Below are 14,714 nucleotides of genomic sequence, written 5' to 3'. Positions count from 1 at the left end.
TCCCAGGATCAGTTCTTCTCTCAGTGGCATCAGTGGGGTTCCTGCCCCTCTGGAGGAAGGGGGTGGGGATTTTCCCTCAGACACAGAATCTGAACTCAGTCTCTGGGTCTAGAGAACTTATCTACCCAACTCCTTTTTAGTTGACTTGGGAAGATTGTCCATCTGGGAGGCATCCACTCATTCTTCCCTTCCTGGGGCAATTTAAAGAGTTAATATAATATGGATCAAAGGGGGAAAAAAAACTCACCTTAGGCTTGAACCCAAAGCTGGCTGAGATTTCCTTTCTTTTCACACTAATGCCCACTTTCTCTTCCACCTGTCCCAATGGCTGTGAGTCTCTCCTGCCAGAGATCTGCGGGGCATGGTCTGGCCTCTCCAAAGTTGCAGGCTCACACAGCTTAAGGCCTCCCCAACCCAGAGACTCCGCTCTGCCATCCCACAGACAGAAGGGAATTCCTATGACCCTGTTTCCTTCTCCGGGGGCAGAAGTTGAGGACAATTGGAGCTGGGACTGATTTTCATTTTCTGGTTAGGAAAAGTCCCAGCACAGGGTAATATTCCCCGATTTCTTTCATCCAGGACGTGAGAGCTGACAGCTCTGCTTCCTGCAGTCCCTGCTCCCACACTGGAAGGCAAAGCCAAAGTGGGGCTGTTTTGGAGATGCCATCCTTAAGGTGAACGTCTTTATCGCCACACTCAGGGACCAGATTGGGTGACATTTTCCTTCCCCATTGATTTCAAGTGCATGCCACGCTCTGAGTCTCCAACCTAAGATAAAATAAACCTTCCCCCTCCGACAAAACCTTTGTGTCCGCGCCGTTAATCCTTGCTGGAGCAGGAAGGTGCAACGCGCTTTGTTTCCGGAGTGAATGAAGACAAACGCTTGCACCTTGGCGCTAACCAGACAATAAACTAATCCACTTGAAGGTTGTTATCTGAGATGGGATGTGCGAGGGCCTGAGAGCTCAGCCACATACTGTACCAGGAAAGGAGTTTCTTTTCAACCCTTTTTCATTCCAAAAAAAAAAGGCGAAGAAATGAAATGAAGTCAAACAAATTAGTGTTTCCAAATAAAGGGAAAAGACCTTGTGTGTTTAATGATTGGAAGCGGTTTTGTGGGTGGGGAGTGTGAGGGGTGCTGCCTAGGGCTGCTGAAGCTTTGGGCTCCTCAAGGTCGCCCCCTCTTTAGAGCAGGCCCCAAGACCCCATCCCCCACCTCCGAAGACTTTTTCTGCCCTTAACTCCCCTGGAGGACCAGGTACCTGCACTGCAAGCTTTCACCACGGGCTTGAACAGGGAAGGATGCGAACAGAGCGCCGCCTCCCAAGAGGTGCCTAGAACAGAAATGCGGGGAGGGTCGAATGCCGTCCACGGAGCCCACTTCTTCCACAGGCAGAAGAAAGGCTCCCCTCCGTGGGGTGTGCAGAGGCCTCGCCTGCTCTCTCCTGTATCTTCCTTTCTTGCCTGGTTTGCTGTTGTTTAGAGCGCACCCCCCCTCCCCAACAGGGGGCGTAAAGCTGAGGCACGGGAGGGCAGCAGTCGGGAACGCAGGGTGCCTCTGGGCGGCCCCCGTGCCCTGGAGCGCAGAAAAGGCGCTCGTGTTTGAGCTACCTGGGAAAGTAAACAGGTAAACACTGGGCCGACTTAGAGGGCCACTTGTCCTGGAGTGGGGCCACTTAGCCTGTGTACATTCGCCTCCCCTCCCGGGCCTCCGGCGATTGTTCAGCCTCCCCGCGCCTGCTCCAGACGCCTGAGCCCGAACTCAATTTGTTGCGGAACCCAGAGCAGCAGAGCGAGAGAGGCTTTCCTCTAGGGTCCAGGGGCACAGGTTCTCTTCCTCCCCTCTCTTGCCTTTCTCCCGGGCCTAGGACTCCCAATGCATCCGTTCTCAATCTAGGAAGAATGAATAGAGTTAGAGATGTGTACGGAACCTGGAGTCCCAATGCAGATAATAAAGATGGAGTTGGAGGATCTAGTTTTTCAGGTGACCCCAGCAGGGGTGTGCGGTGTTCGGGACGCTAAGGAGACGCCAAGCAAATCTCCTCTGGCCCGGGGCAAGCTGGGTTCAGAACTTCCAGCACCCGCCTCAACTTCCTCCCCAAGCACGCAGCAGAACGAGGCATCTTGCAGAGTACCTACCAGGTCTCCAGACCACGGCAGCTGAGCCCAAAGCTCAAACCCAAACTTGACGGATTGGAGGACATTGAACTCGCTTGGGTGCAAGATGGTACCTGGAAAGAATTTACTAAAGAATGCAGAGTGGGGGAGACGAGAGGTCATCCAAGTGGAGCTGAAACTGGTGCAGGCAGACGCTGACAGGGTGGGGGTGGTGGGCCGTTACTGAAGAACTCTCCGGAGGGTGAAGCGAGTGGGGCAGGGCCTCTCAGTCTTCGGGGTGTGCGGGATCGCAGGGAACAGAAGCTCCCGAGCTCTAAAAGGCCGAGCTGTGGTACTCGCGGGGAGGCCTCTTGGGGAGTCCTCAGGATGCAATCACCTGTTTAACTGGGGCAGAAAAGGTGCTTTTGGCCCCTGGCCCCTAGGCCCTTTGGGCTCAAGCCGGGCCCAAGAAATTGAGGAGACATTGGACTGCATTCTGGGTACAGGACTTGCCCTGGCCGCCAGCTGGGTCTGCGCAGGCCTCCCGGCGTCCACAGGCCGCTCCTGGGGGACTTGCATTTTATGATCTTCCACTAACAAGCCCAGTTTCTCCCCTCCAATTACGGGCCTCCCAGCGGTCTCCCTGCGCCTTTTCAATTGCAAATGTTAACGCTCTGGAAACGGACGCTGGAACCACACGGGCGAAAAAGTGATGGGGAAATGGAGTCTCGAGGTCCCGGGAGAGGCTGAGTGCTGTGGACCCGGCAGCACCGATCGCGGAGGAGGCAAGGCCGAAGCTCTCTCCAGTTCTCTCCCTCCCTGCCCAACTGCCCCAGGCCAGGGAAAAGAAAAACTGGAAGAGTCGCTGGGGTGAGAGTGTAGGAGGGGCCGGCGGCCTGCAAGGGCAGGGGAAGAGGGCGTCTCCGGTGCTCCGGCAAGAGGACACCTCAAGCTGAGACCCAGAAGGATTCGGCTGGTCATTGAGGCTAAGGGGCAAGCGCAAGGGCAAACTCGGCCTTTGAGAACTGGGCTGAGGGCCTCCTTCTCTAGGCGCCTATGGCGGCACCCCTTCCCCATGATTAATTCCAGGAGCCAGGATTCCCCTAGGAAAGCAATCCTCTCTCAGGTGCTCTGGGGACCTTGCAGGCTCCCACGGGTGAGGGGAGGAGACTTGATCAGTAGCAGCGGTGCTGATTTAGATCCTGGGAAGAAAGGCCCACTATGCTGGGGCAGGGGGAGAGAAGTTGGGAACTACATGGAACTTCAGCGAGGTGGCTCCCAGCTGAAGAAATGAACACGCTTTGGGAGGCCTCTGCGGGCACTCCCCCGCCTACGATGGCTCTGGGGATATGCGAGAAACGACACTTGCTGCCAAAGACCCCTTTGCCACCCGACCCAAGAATTTGCCTGGCCCAACCAGGCCCTATTCTGGGCCCCCATCCTGGTGGCTGCCCTGGTCCCCAAGAGAGCCTCCACCCCCTTAGGACTGAGGAATAAGAGGAGGAACAAAAGGAGGGTCTTTGCTGCAACGCTTGGGATGAGAAACTTTTTTTCTCACCAGTTATTTATTTAGCAACTGAGTAACAATAGCAGTGGCAGGCCCACCCCCGCCCCTGGATCCAAACTCGGCGCTTCCCGACTCCTGGAGAACCAACTTCCCTCCTCCGACGGGGCAGAGCGACGAGCTCCCACGTGAAAGGGGCGGGTGGGAAGGCCTGAGAAAGACAGAGATGGAAAGCGAGAAAAAAAAAAAAAAGCACGAAAAGTAATAGGTTCGAGGAACACGCATCAGTTTCTAATTCTTCCAGGAGAAAAAAAAGGGGGTAAGGAGGGGGAGAAAGGAGAAAAGAAAAAGTAGGAGGAGAAAGAGGAATCGGGGAGCGTCCACATGAAGGGGTTTCCTTAATATTGTGGACGGATTCAGAAATGAATGAAGAGATAGTCCATTGAAAAGGGTTGAATGCCATGACAACTAGGAACAACCTTAGATTTATTCCAAACAGTTAGGACACATTGAAAGAGAGCGTCAATCATGTATTATTTCGCCACTGAAATAAATGCAAAAACCGAGCTGGGACAAAGGCTTCCAACGGGAGCGGGACATTTGTCTACATTTCGCTCATTGTCCGCAGCTTAGCAATCGGTTTGTATTTGTGTTTGCCCGGGTCCGACCACCCAGGACGTGCCGACGAGGGGCTCGCTCTAACCTGGGCCATTGTCACCCACGTCACATACTGGGGACGAGGCAGCGAGGGCTGCAGAAAGCCGCCGAGCGGCTAAGGGAGAGGTGCCCTCACCCGGCGCTGGCAACCCGGGGGCAGCCGGGGCGCGGCGGCGGCCGCGGCAGCTGCGCCCAAGGAGGACTCGGCGCCCGCGCGCTCAGCTCGACCCGAGCCCAGGCAGTCCAGGTTGTGGGAAGACTAGACCTGGACCCCGCAGGGGCGGCCTTCTGTGCTCCTCCCCGCCCCCAGACAAAGCTCCTTCCTGACACTCGTCTGGGGCGAACGAGCATCAGGTAGCCATTCTACCTCCCCGCACCCCCCCCAAAAAAAATTTTTAACTATGAGTGCGGCGTGGTCTTTTCCAACCCCAGCGCCGAGGAGGAGGTGCAAGTCCCGGGAAAGTTCAGTTCCCAGAGCGGAGAGTGGTTGGAAACTTCACACTAACCTGACTTAACCTGGAAACGTGGAGCGCGTACTCCGAACGCGCCCAGGGCATCCAAAAGGAGACCACACTAAAGAACTCGCGTGGGAGAAGAAAACGGGGGAGAAAACGCAGCATCGTCGGGCCACCCAGCAACCCCCCCTCCCCCGCAGCTTTCTGGGTCCTCACCCAGGCTGGAGACACAACCCCCACCCCCACCTCCGCAATCCCGCCCAGCCGCCTTCCCGCTGCTCCACCTCTAGCCGGAGGCTGGAGAGGGAGGGGACCGGAGAGGGAAGGATAATAGAGGGCAGGAAAGAGCAGGGCCGTCTGCCCTTTCCTCCACCCGGGGAAAGAGGCCCGCAGAGCCCAGAGGCAGCGGGGCCAGGGTCCGACCCCAGCCGAAGTTAGAGCTCCTCACTCTTACCCCGCCCTCCCCGGGACCGCCCGCAAAGCAGAAAGTGAACTGCGCGTCCTCCTTGGCCGCAAAGAGGTGGAGGCGGGGGGTTAGGGGTGGGAGGTAGGGGGAGGCGGAGTGAAGGAAATAAATGAGTCTTTAGCAAATAAAGGGCGGCTGGAAGGGGGCGGGTCGCTTGATGGTGGCTCTGGCCCGCCCGGAGCGGAGCTCTCTCCTGGGTTTCGGGCTCTCTCGCGGTTAACTGGAATCAATTACTTGCCTTGTCATTTCTAGCACTCATCCTTAAGCCTCAACCAAAATATTGACCTAGGAGGCTTACAGAAGTTGGGCTCTTGCCATTTGAACCGGATCTTGTTTAGGGAACCACCAGCGATGGAAAGGAGAGATTTCCGCAGCTCGGCCTTCGCCCCCTCCCCCTTTTCCAAAGGAGCCACAAATCGCCAATTTTCCGGCTTGCTGGGGGTGGGTGCGCGGGGGCGGGGAGGTAGGAACCGGTGAATGTTAAAGAGGATTTTTCCTTCCTCCTGGTTTCTGTTTTGTTTTCTCTCCTCCTCCTCCCCACCCCCACCTTTTTTAAGATGCAATTTGTTAAAACGGCCCTTTCAAGTGTGTGGACTCGCGAGCGACGCGGTGGCCCTTTGTATGTAAATACTGGGTTTAAAAAAAAAAAAAGGCTCGCCCCGTCTTTGCAATTAATTGACACGTTACACCTCTCATCTTGCTCTAGAGGGCCGTTGGCTGGGAGCGCGGAGCTCCCCAAAACCCACAATTTCACATCTGCAAATACTGTCTTCATCCACTTGACTCCCAAGACCCGCCCACACGTGGCCAACCTTTGCGTTTTTAATGTCTCTTCCCCCTTTTTTCCACCCTTCTCCCGCTCCCTCTCTCCCTCCCCCTCCCTCCCTCTTTCTTTCCCTCCCTCCCTCTCTTTCTCCCCCTCTCCCCCCCTCCCCAGGTTCGTGAGTGGAGCCCAGCCTTATATGGACTGATCGCTCGGGCAATGGCCCATTTTTTCCTCGCCACCAGCCGCCACCGCGCGCCGAGCGGCCGCCTGAGCCCAAGCTGACGCCGCCTTGGCACCCCTCCTGGAGTTACAAACTAAGGCCGGGGCCCGCGGCGCTCGGCGCGCAGGCCGCCCGGCTCCCTGCGTCCATTTCCGAGTGCTTTCAAAGAAGACAGAGGCACTGGGTTGGGCTTCATTTTTTTCCTCCCCATCCCCAGTTTCTTTCTCTTTTTAAAAATAATAATTATCCCAATAATTAAAGCCAATTCCCCCCTCCCCTCCCCCAGTCCCTCCCCCCAGCTCCCCCCTCCCCCGCCCGCCGGGGCTGGGGAGCGCCACGAATTGACCAAGTGAAGCTACAACTTTGCGACATAAATTTTGGGGTCTGGAACCATGTCGCTGACCAACACAAAGACGGGGTTTTCGGTCAAGGACATCTTAGACCTGCCGGACACCAACGATGAGGAGGGCTCTGTGGCCGAAGGGCCGGAGGAAGAGAACGAGGGGCCCGAGCCAGCCAAGAGGGCCGGGCCGCTGGGGCAGGGCGCCCTGGACGCGGTGCAGAGCCTGCCCCTGAAGAACCCCTTCTACGACAGCAGCGACAACCCGTACACGCGCTGGCTGGCCAGCACCGAGGGCCTCCAGTACTCCCGTAAGTAGCAAAACTTGGCTGCCGAGGCCGTGGTCCCCTCCATTCCTGCGGCCGCAGCCTGGGCTGGACGCTGGGAGTGAAAAGGGAAGGGGCCATGTAAGCCCAGACCCCCTCACCCGGATTCCTAGAAAGATTTTAAACACTTGTATAGGATGTCCTCTGCCCTCCTCTTCAAGTCCCCTTAGTTCCGGGAAAGAACTTGGTCTCCAAAATTTATTTTCAACCCGAGAAATTAAGGAGAAAGAGGGAGAAGGGCTATACCTCCCAGGGACTGGTATGTGATGTCAACCGGGACTGATGGCTCCAGCCGCAGCCCCCGGACTCCGGCCGCTGGGAGGGACTGGCCTGGCGCCCTGGAGGTAGTCAGCGAGCCTCGTCCGGGTACGGGTGGAGGGTGGGGAGGCTTTGGGTGGCCCGGGTATAAATAGCTCACCCTGCCCCCTGCGCGATCATAGAGGACGCTTTGTGCGGTGCAGGGGGTGTCTAGAAGGCCCGAAAGCAGAAACGAAAGCCCCAAAAACCTGCCTTAAATGACCAAGCCGATCAATGCTGGGATTGTGGGGGTTTTCTTTTAAAAATCTGCCCACGTCTCTCCGGAGAGGAAACCGCTTAAGGGGGCCGGAGCCCTTAACCCGCGATGATCTTCAGTGCGCCACTCCCCCCAAAATTCTCACCCACGCTATGTGAGCCCCTTGAAATGCGAGCCCCTAGGCCCCACTCCTGCGGATTTCCCTCTTTACCCTGGGAGGCCCCGACGTCCTCGTGAGGCGTAGAGCAAGGCAGGGGTCACGGCAAAGGCAGCGGGGCTGGGCTGCCAGGCGCGGAGGTCCAGGGTCGCACGGAGGATCCAGGGTGCTCCGAGTCTGGTGCAGGCTGCGCGCGGCCTCCAGACGCCTGACGCGCTTCTCTCTCCCCCTCCCCCCAGTGCACGGTCTGGCGGCAGGCGCGCCCCCTCAGGACTCAAGCTCCAAGTCCCCGGAGCCCTCGGCCGACGAGTCACCGGACAATGACAAGGAGACCCCGGGCGGCGGGGGGGACGCTGGCAAGAAGCGGAAGCGGCGGGTGCTTTTCTCCAAGGCGCAGACCTACGAGCTGGAGCGGCGCTTTCGGCAGCAGCGGTACCTGTCGGCGCCGGAGCGCGAGCACCTGGCCAGCCTCATTCGCCTCACGCCCACGCAGGTCAAGATCTGGTTCCAGAACCACCGCTACAAGATGAAGCGCGCCCGGGCCGAGAAAGGTATGGAGGTGACGCCCCTGCCCTCGCCGCGCCGGGTGGCTGTGCCCGTCTTGGTCAGGGACGGCAAACCGTGCCACGCGCTCAAAGCCCAGGACCTGGCAGCCGCCACCTTCCAGGCGGGCATTCCCTTTTCGGCCTACAGCGCGCAGTCGCTGCAGCACATGCAGTACAACGCCCAGTACAGCTCGGCCAGCACCCCCCAGTACCCGACAGCACACCCCCTGGTCCAGGCCCAGCAGTGGACTTGGTGAGCGCCGCCCCAACGAGACTCGCGGCCCCAGGCCCAGGCCCCACCCTGGCGGCGGTGGCGGCGAGGAGGCCTCGGTCCTTATGGTGGTTATTACTATTATTATAATTATTATTATGGAGTCGAGTTGACTCTCGGCTCCATTAGGGAGGCATCGGGAGGTTGCCTGCGTCTCCTTGGAGTGGCAGATTCCATCCACCCAGTTCTGCCCATGCCTCTCCTTCTGAACCTTTGGAGAGGGCTGAACTCTACGCCGTGTTTACAGAATGTTTGCGCAGCTTCGCTTCTTTGCCTCTCCCCGGGGGGACCAAACCGTCCCAGCGTTAATGTCGTCACTTGAAAAAGAGAAAACGACCGACTCCCCACCCCTGCTTTCGTGAATTTTGTAAAATATGTTTGTGTGAGTAGCGACATTGTCAGCCGTCTTCTAAAGCAAGTGGAGAACACTTTAAAAATATAGAGAATTTCTTCCTTTTTTAAAAAAATAAGAAAATGCTAAATATTTATGGCCATGTAAACGTTCTGACAACTGGTGGCAGATTTCGCTTTTCGTTGTAAATATCGGTGGTGATTGTTGCCAAAATGACCTTCAGGATGGGCCTGTTTCCCTTCTGGGTCCAACTCCTTTCTTTGTGGTTTGTTTGGTTTTGGTTACGTTTGCGTTTTCCCCTGCTTTCTTCCTTTCTCTTTTTATTTTATTGTGCAAACATTTCTCAAATATGGAAAAGAAAACCCTGTAGGCAGGGAGCCCCCTGCCCTGTCCTCCGGGCCTTGAGCCCTGAACTTGGAGCTCAGCTATTCGGCGCAGTTCCCCAAGAGCGCCGGGCGCAGAAAGCTTTCGATTTTTTAAATAAGAATTTTAATAAAAATCCTGTGTTTAAAAAAGAAAAAAAGAAAAAAGCCCTGCCCTCCCATTTGTCTGACTTTGTCGCCCTGCGCCGGGCCGGAGGCCTGGGGCTGGGAACCAGGCCTGGCCGCCCGCGGGGCTCCCACGGGCGGTTCCTCTCGGGCGGGGAGGCCGGGGCACGGGGGCCCTGGGGCGGGCGGGGCTCCCGCTGCAGACCCCTCAGACCACAGGCTGCACCCCGCGCCTAGGGTTGAGGCGGGGACGGGAACGCTCGGCTTCTGGCCTGCGAGCGGTCGGCCCGAAGCCCAGGGTCGCCCACCCTCTGCCCGGCCTCTCCCCTGGTCTCGCGCGCTGTCTGAACCCCGGGCGGCAGCGTCCGGCTGCGGGAGGAAAAGTGACTTCGGGAGCCGCAAAGGCGAGGAGAGCAAACCCCCCTCGCTGGCCCAAATCTACGAGTGGCTTCTTCAGCCTGAGAAGCTGTTGAAGCCACTACACTCGATGACTTTCACTTTGTTGCGTTTGACTTATCTCACGCTAAGAAAGTGGGTGGGTGGGGGTCTGAGGTTAAGACTGGCTGCCTTCTCCCCAATCTCCACCCCTTTTCAAAGTCTGCGGGCTGATGCTGACCTAGGAGACCGCTAAGGCCGGGGGTGGGAGCGATCAGGGCGAGCTAGGCTTTGGCTTAGGGGGTGTGGGGGAAGTACGCGGGGTCCTGGGCTCGGGGGAGGGAGGGGATCCTGCAGCCCTCTCTAGGCTCTTTGGCCCCAGGAAGCCAGGGAGCGAGAGTCTTTGGCAATCCCAGAAAACCGTGCCTCCCCCTTCCCTTCCGCTCCCATCCTTTCCGGGCTTCCTGGCCTCTCTCCGGGGACTGGATCCCGGGCCTCCTTCCCTCCAGCGTTCGGCGGTGTGCGGTCCCCGCAGGTCAGCCCTGGGCATGGGACTGGGTGGATTGCTAGGAAGTAGAGGTTTGGGGGTGCGGTGAGCGCCCCGGACGGGAAGCAGGCACACAGCCCCGGGCTCGCCCGGGAAGGGCGCATCCATCTTTCCGGTGGGGAACTGATTCCATCCCACCCTTGTCGCTGGGGGCAGATCTCCTTGGCTGATGCTCGCGCACACTTGGCCACGCGGGGGAGCGTCTTAGGAAGCCTGGCAAACTGGAGGACGAGCCGTTCTCCTCTACCTCGCGGGTTTCTAAAAATACTTGGGGCTCTGTAGCTCAGAGCCCAGCGGGTGCTGTGAGACGCCGGGGGACTGAAAGTCGGCGTTTTGGAAATTCTATCTCTGTTCTCTCCGAAGCTGCACCATCAAGGCTGGGAGTGGTGTGGCAATGAGGAGGCCGGGCAAAGGGAGCGGTCCCAGCTGACTTTCTCGCTCCCTCTAGTTGATGATCAGGTTTAATTCAATATCTAAAGCAAACATGATTATCCGTGCGACCAAATCTGCGCGTCGATAGCACTCAGCGCAGAAGCCCAGGGACGCGATGACACTTTATTCCCGCGTTCCACACCGCCCCTGGATAATTGAGGGCTCGGGAGTCTTTCTAATACCCCAGTAAAGGTCCTTTCCCATCTCCAGGCTCATCCTTGGGGAAAGGGCAGTTTTTCTAAATGCTAAAAGGTCTCCCTTTGTTCTCCACACTACCTTGGCAATGTTTGGGGGCTTATGTCTTGCGGTTTCGAAAGGCCAACGAATTTCTCCCAAATAGTTTTTTGTGCAATAATTGAATGCCCAACATGCCCTGGTACTAACCACTCAACATCCACCTGCAACTTCCCCTAATCCCAAAATCCTCTGGGAGGAAATGTGGGGGTTTCAAGTCTCTTGGAGCGGAGTTGTCAGAAGGCCTGAAGAAATTTTGACTCTTCCAGGCCCCAGGGCTTCCAGGGTGAGAATGATCACAAGAGACCCCCAGGTTTCCAGAGAGGAAGGGGGAAGCGTGGAAGGTCCTCACCCTGGCAGGCTTCCACCGCTTGCTCATTGAAGACACATTTGGAGCGGTGGCCAGGACCACGGGCCTGCAATCTGGGTGTGCGCTTCTGCGGCCGGCCGAGAGCCCGGGAGGTGGGCCCGGCGCCCGCCTCTCTCTGTCCTCGGGTCCCCACGGAGTCAATAAAAGCGCCTGCGGAGCCCTGTGTGGCCCTAACCCCAGCGCCCTGGGAGCGCACCCGGCGCGGGGTCCGCTTCAGCAGTCTATCTTCGCCCAATCTACAGCGGGCGGTACAAAACCGCACAATGGGAAAGCTGGGAGCCGGAGATGTTAGAGGCGTGCATATTAAAAAGAGACAGAGAAAGGATCGAGGGGACAGAGAGAGGGGAAGAAGGAGAAGGGGCCCGCCCCCCACCCCCCGCCCCACCCCGCACCATTCAGCGCGCTTATCGCGGGCAGTGAATCCCGGAGTCAGGCAGAAGTCTCCTTGGGGTTTTGTTGGGCCTGTCACTGGGTCCCTTTGTCATCCGCGGGCTCCATGCTGGATTCCATATGGCCAGCTGGGCCGAGGGAGCGCGAGGAGGGACCCGCACAAAACCTAAATTGTGTCCGGCTTTCAAACCCTGTATTGTTGTCTGTGAAAGGAAGACGCATTAAAAATTCGTGCTATATCTATTGGGGAGGAGGTTGGAGGAGGGGAGAAAAAGCCACCCCTGTCTTTGATGGCTTCGGAGGGCGCTTGCCCCGCCTAGGCCCCGTGACACTGAAAGCTGGATCTCTCTTATTCTCTCTCTCAAAATCTCTCTTTTTCTCTCCTCTCATAATCTCTCTCTCATAATCTCTTTCTCTACTTTCATAATCTCTTACTCTCATAATCTCTCTCTCTCTCTCTTCCTCACTTCTCTCCTTCCTTTCTTCTTCTCTCTCCTTGACGCTAACGCTGGAACGGGAGTCCGCGAACCTGCGCCTTCAGGGTTTGGGCTCACTTGTGCCCACTTTGCTCACTCCTGTGTGTGTATCAGGAAACTAACTTCTGCCTGGGAGCTCTGCACCATCGGGTCGTCCTGGGGCTCGGGAGGCAACTCAGGGTACCCAGGGCCTGGGTGATGCTCGGTCCCCTAGGGGCTTAGCGGCTCCTGGGTAGATGAAAATCCACCCCCTTGATTTCGCAACCCACCGGCCCCGAAGGGCCCGCGCGCCGAGCTGCCCTTCCACTCACCGCGAGAAAGGTTCTGAGAGGCCAAGGGCGCCGCTCAGTCCCGGGCCCAACTATACTTGGGCTGCAGCCTGTTCCAAGGCAACTTTCGCCCGGCCGGGCCACTTCGTTACCAACCCCGAAGAGCTAAAGACGCGCGGGTTCATTTGAATTACGCGCGGGGGTCCATCCCACTGGCCTCTTGGTGCGATGGGAAACCACTTCAGAAACTTCTTCCAACAGCGTCTCTCCCCATGTTGGAGGAGGGAGATACTTCCTCTTTAATTTTCAATGTCTCCTGTATCGTGTGCTTACAAAATTCAGTACCAGGGAGACACAGCAGGGCTTCCAAGGAATTTGCTCATTTTTTGCCTCCTCTAAGCGGTTCAAATTGGCGCGAGGCAGTCGGAAATAATCTGGGTCATGCCTTCTCCCCTGCCATTGCCAGGTCAAAACTCCCATAAGCAGTCCCCAAATAAACCATATGTACTAAACAAAAATAGTTGATGCTGAGCTCTGTGGAAATAAAAAATGGAACCCAGATATGTTCCCCACAAAGTCACTCAGCCCTTAATGAACAGAACTGAGCTGGTGGAAATTCCGACTAATGGGAAACTTGGATGCGCCCCCTTTCCTATTTAGTACAAGGGTCATATTTAGTAGAATCAGATAATTTGGTAAGAGTGGAAGCCCCCCTTCTCAACGTTCCCACCTCAGATTGGGAAATAACTTATTTCCTTACCTATTGACTGTTGGGCTTAGTTGAGACCTGGTGTGGATTTCTCGAGCCTTTTCAAGAGCCTGGTCATTGAAAAGCTAATCCAATATTTACCGAGCATAAGGACAGTTCTCAGACGTATTTATTAAGGCCCATCGCTAAGTGATTACTTGGACTGAAGACAGAGGCCAGGGGAGGGGGCGTCTAGGCGCACCAGATCCTTCCCAGTTGGGCTCTCCCCACCCAGAACCAGGAAGCCGGGAGCGCGCTTCTGCGGTGCTGACGTTAAGTGGCGGGAGGATTAGATACTGTGCTGGGCGGTATTTCAGGAAATATGTACTTGTGGCTTCCTGAGAGGCCAGGCGCAGTGACACTCTAAACCTTGTCGATATATCATCTTTTATCCAGGATCTGCAAATAAACCCCTGATCCCCCCGGCGCATTATAGCCGCCGCTATCTCGCCAAGGAAGCGATCTGAGTTTTATTGCTTTCACCAACGCCCCAAGACACACACACACACACACACACACACACACACACACACACACACTCCTCTCTCGCACTCTGATTTTTAAAGGTTCTGTTTTTTCCCTCCTGAGGCATCGTTATTAATAAAGAGGCGAATAGGCCTCAGCGCCGCCATCCGAGCAAGCGAAGAAATGCTGGCCTGCAGTCAAGGCCCGCGCGCGGATCCCGCGTCGGCTCCACGCGCCCCCTCGGGCGGGAGAACAGCGCGTGTGCCTCTTGCTGCCGCCGCCAGGAGGCGCCCGAACCCCGCGTTCCCGAGCGTCTCTGCGCGCGGGTCTGGGCCGAGCTCGGGAGCCGCCGGGAGGCAACTGCGCATCAGCGGACTCGCGGCCCCGGTCGGAGCCGGGTGAGTGGTGCCAGGAGGCGGCGGCGACTCGGAATCTTGGGGAGAGCCGCGAGTCAGACGGCGGCGGGTGCGCGGCTGCGTGGGAGGTGCGAGTGGACCTATCTTCTGCTGTGGTTTTCCTACCGTGCCTCTTCTCCACGTGCGTACCACCGCCAGTCCCAGCCCCGGTTTCCATCGTGTTTGGGCGTAGACCACAGCCGACTGGTCCAGGAGCGCTCTGGCCACTGGGAAGACCCCACTAGGCGCCGGGGCGCTTGGTCTCCGCAATCTCAGGGCCCCTGGCGGCGTCGGCCCCGCGGGTGGACACGGGGAGGGCGGTGCTACGAGGGCCTGGAGAGTGAGTGCCCGCGTGGGGAGGCGGCCCGGGGAGCGCAGGTGCGATGCGGAGGAGGGACCCGGTTTGGGTGCAGGTTTGTGGGGCGGGGGTTCTGGGAAGGAGAGACCCTCGCCTTCCGCCCGCCCTGGATCCGGGTCCCTCCGGACCCCCGGCTCCTGCCGTTCGCCGCCTGGAAGCGGGGCAGGGGCACCGTCCAGTCGCCAGGGGGAGACGCCGCGCCGACCCGGACCGTGGGGTCCGGGCCCGGGAGACAAGAACACCCCCACCCAGTAGAGCACCCCGGGCAACCCTCACTCCGTGCTAAGGCCTCGGCTAGCGTGCAGAGGTGTCCGGGAATGGAAAGGACACGAGGGTGTGGACGCCTCGCACTCCACTCACGCCTGGTGCCTTTCTGAGAGGCTAGGCGTGGGGCAGCGGGTAGGGGACAAGGGTGTGACATTCCTCAAGGTCCTCCCCCCAACAAGAGTAGGGCCTGCAGTTACAGCTTGATTCGTTGATTGTTGGGTGGAACCGCC

The 14,714-nt window shown here is 57.8% G+C and overlaps 1 protein-coding gene across 1 annotated transcript; it reads left to right on the top strand.

The window, feature by feature from the left end:
* The first annotated feature begins 6,204 nt into the window (after nt 1-6,204).
* Nucleotides 6,205-9,200, top strand: NKX2-2 (NK2 homeobox 2). The gene is made up of 2 exons (XM_025399875.1): nt 6,205-6,816; nt 7,742-9,200. Exons 1-2 carry the CDS (start codon nt 6,558-6,560, stop codon nt 8,302-8,304), a joined length of 822 nt encoding a protein of 273 aa, XP_025255660.1. The 5' UTR covers nt 6,205-6,557; the 3' UTR covers nt 8,305-9,200.
* Nucleotides 9,201-14,714: the final 5,514 nt, after the last annotated feature.

This window comes from Theropithecus gelada, chromosome 10 (genome assembly GCF_003255815.1).
Source record: "Theropithecus gelada isolate Dixy chromosome 10, Tgel_1.0, whole genome shotgun sequence".
In the NCBI taxonomy this organism is placed as follows: Eukaryota; Metazoa; Chordata; class Mammalia; order Primates; family Cercopithecidae; genus Theropithecus; species Theropithecus gelada.
The sequence above is the reverse complement of the archived record's forward strand: the minus strand, read 5'-3'. Positions and strand labels throughout refer to the sequence as shown.

Coding starts and splice junctions, on each gene's coding strand:
- NKX2-2 (XM_025399875.1), top strand. CDS start 6,558: ATGTCGCTGACCAACACAAAGACGGGGTTTTCGGTCAAGGACATCTTA. Junction 6,817..7,741: donor CGAGGGCCTCCAGTACTCCC/GTAAGTAGCAAA, acceptor CCCTCCCCCCAG/TGCACGGTCTGGCGGCAGGC.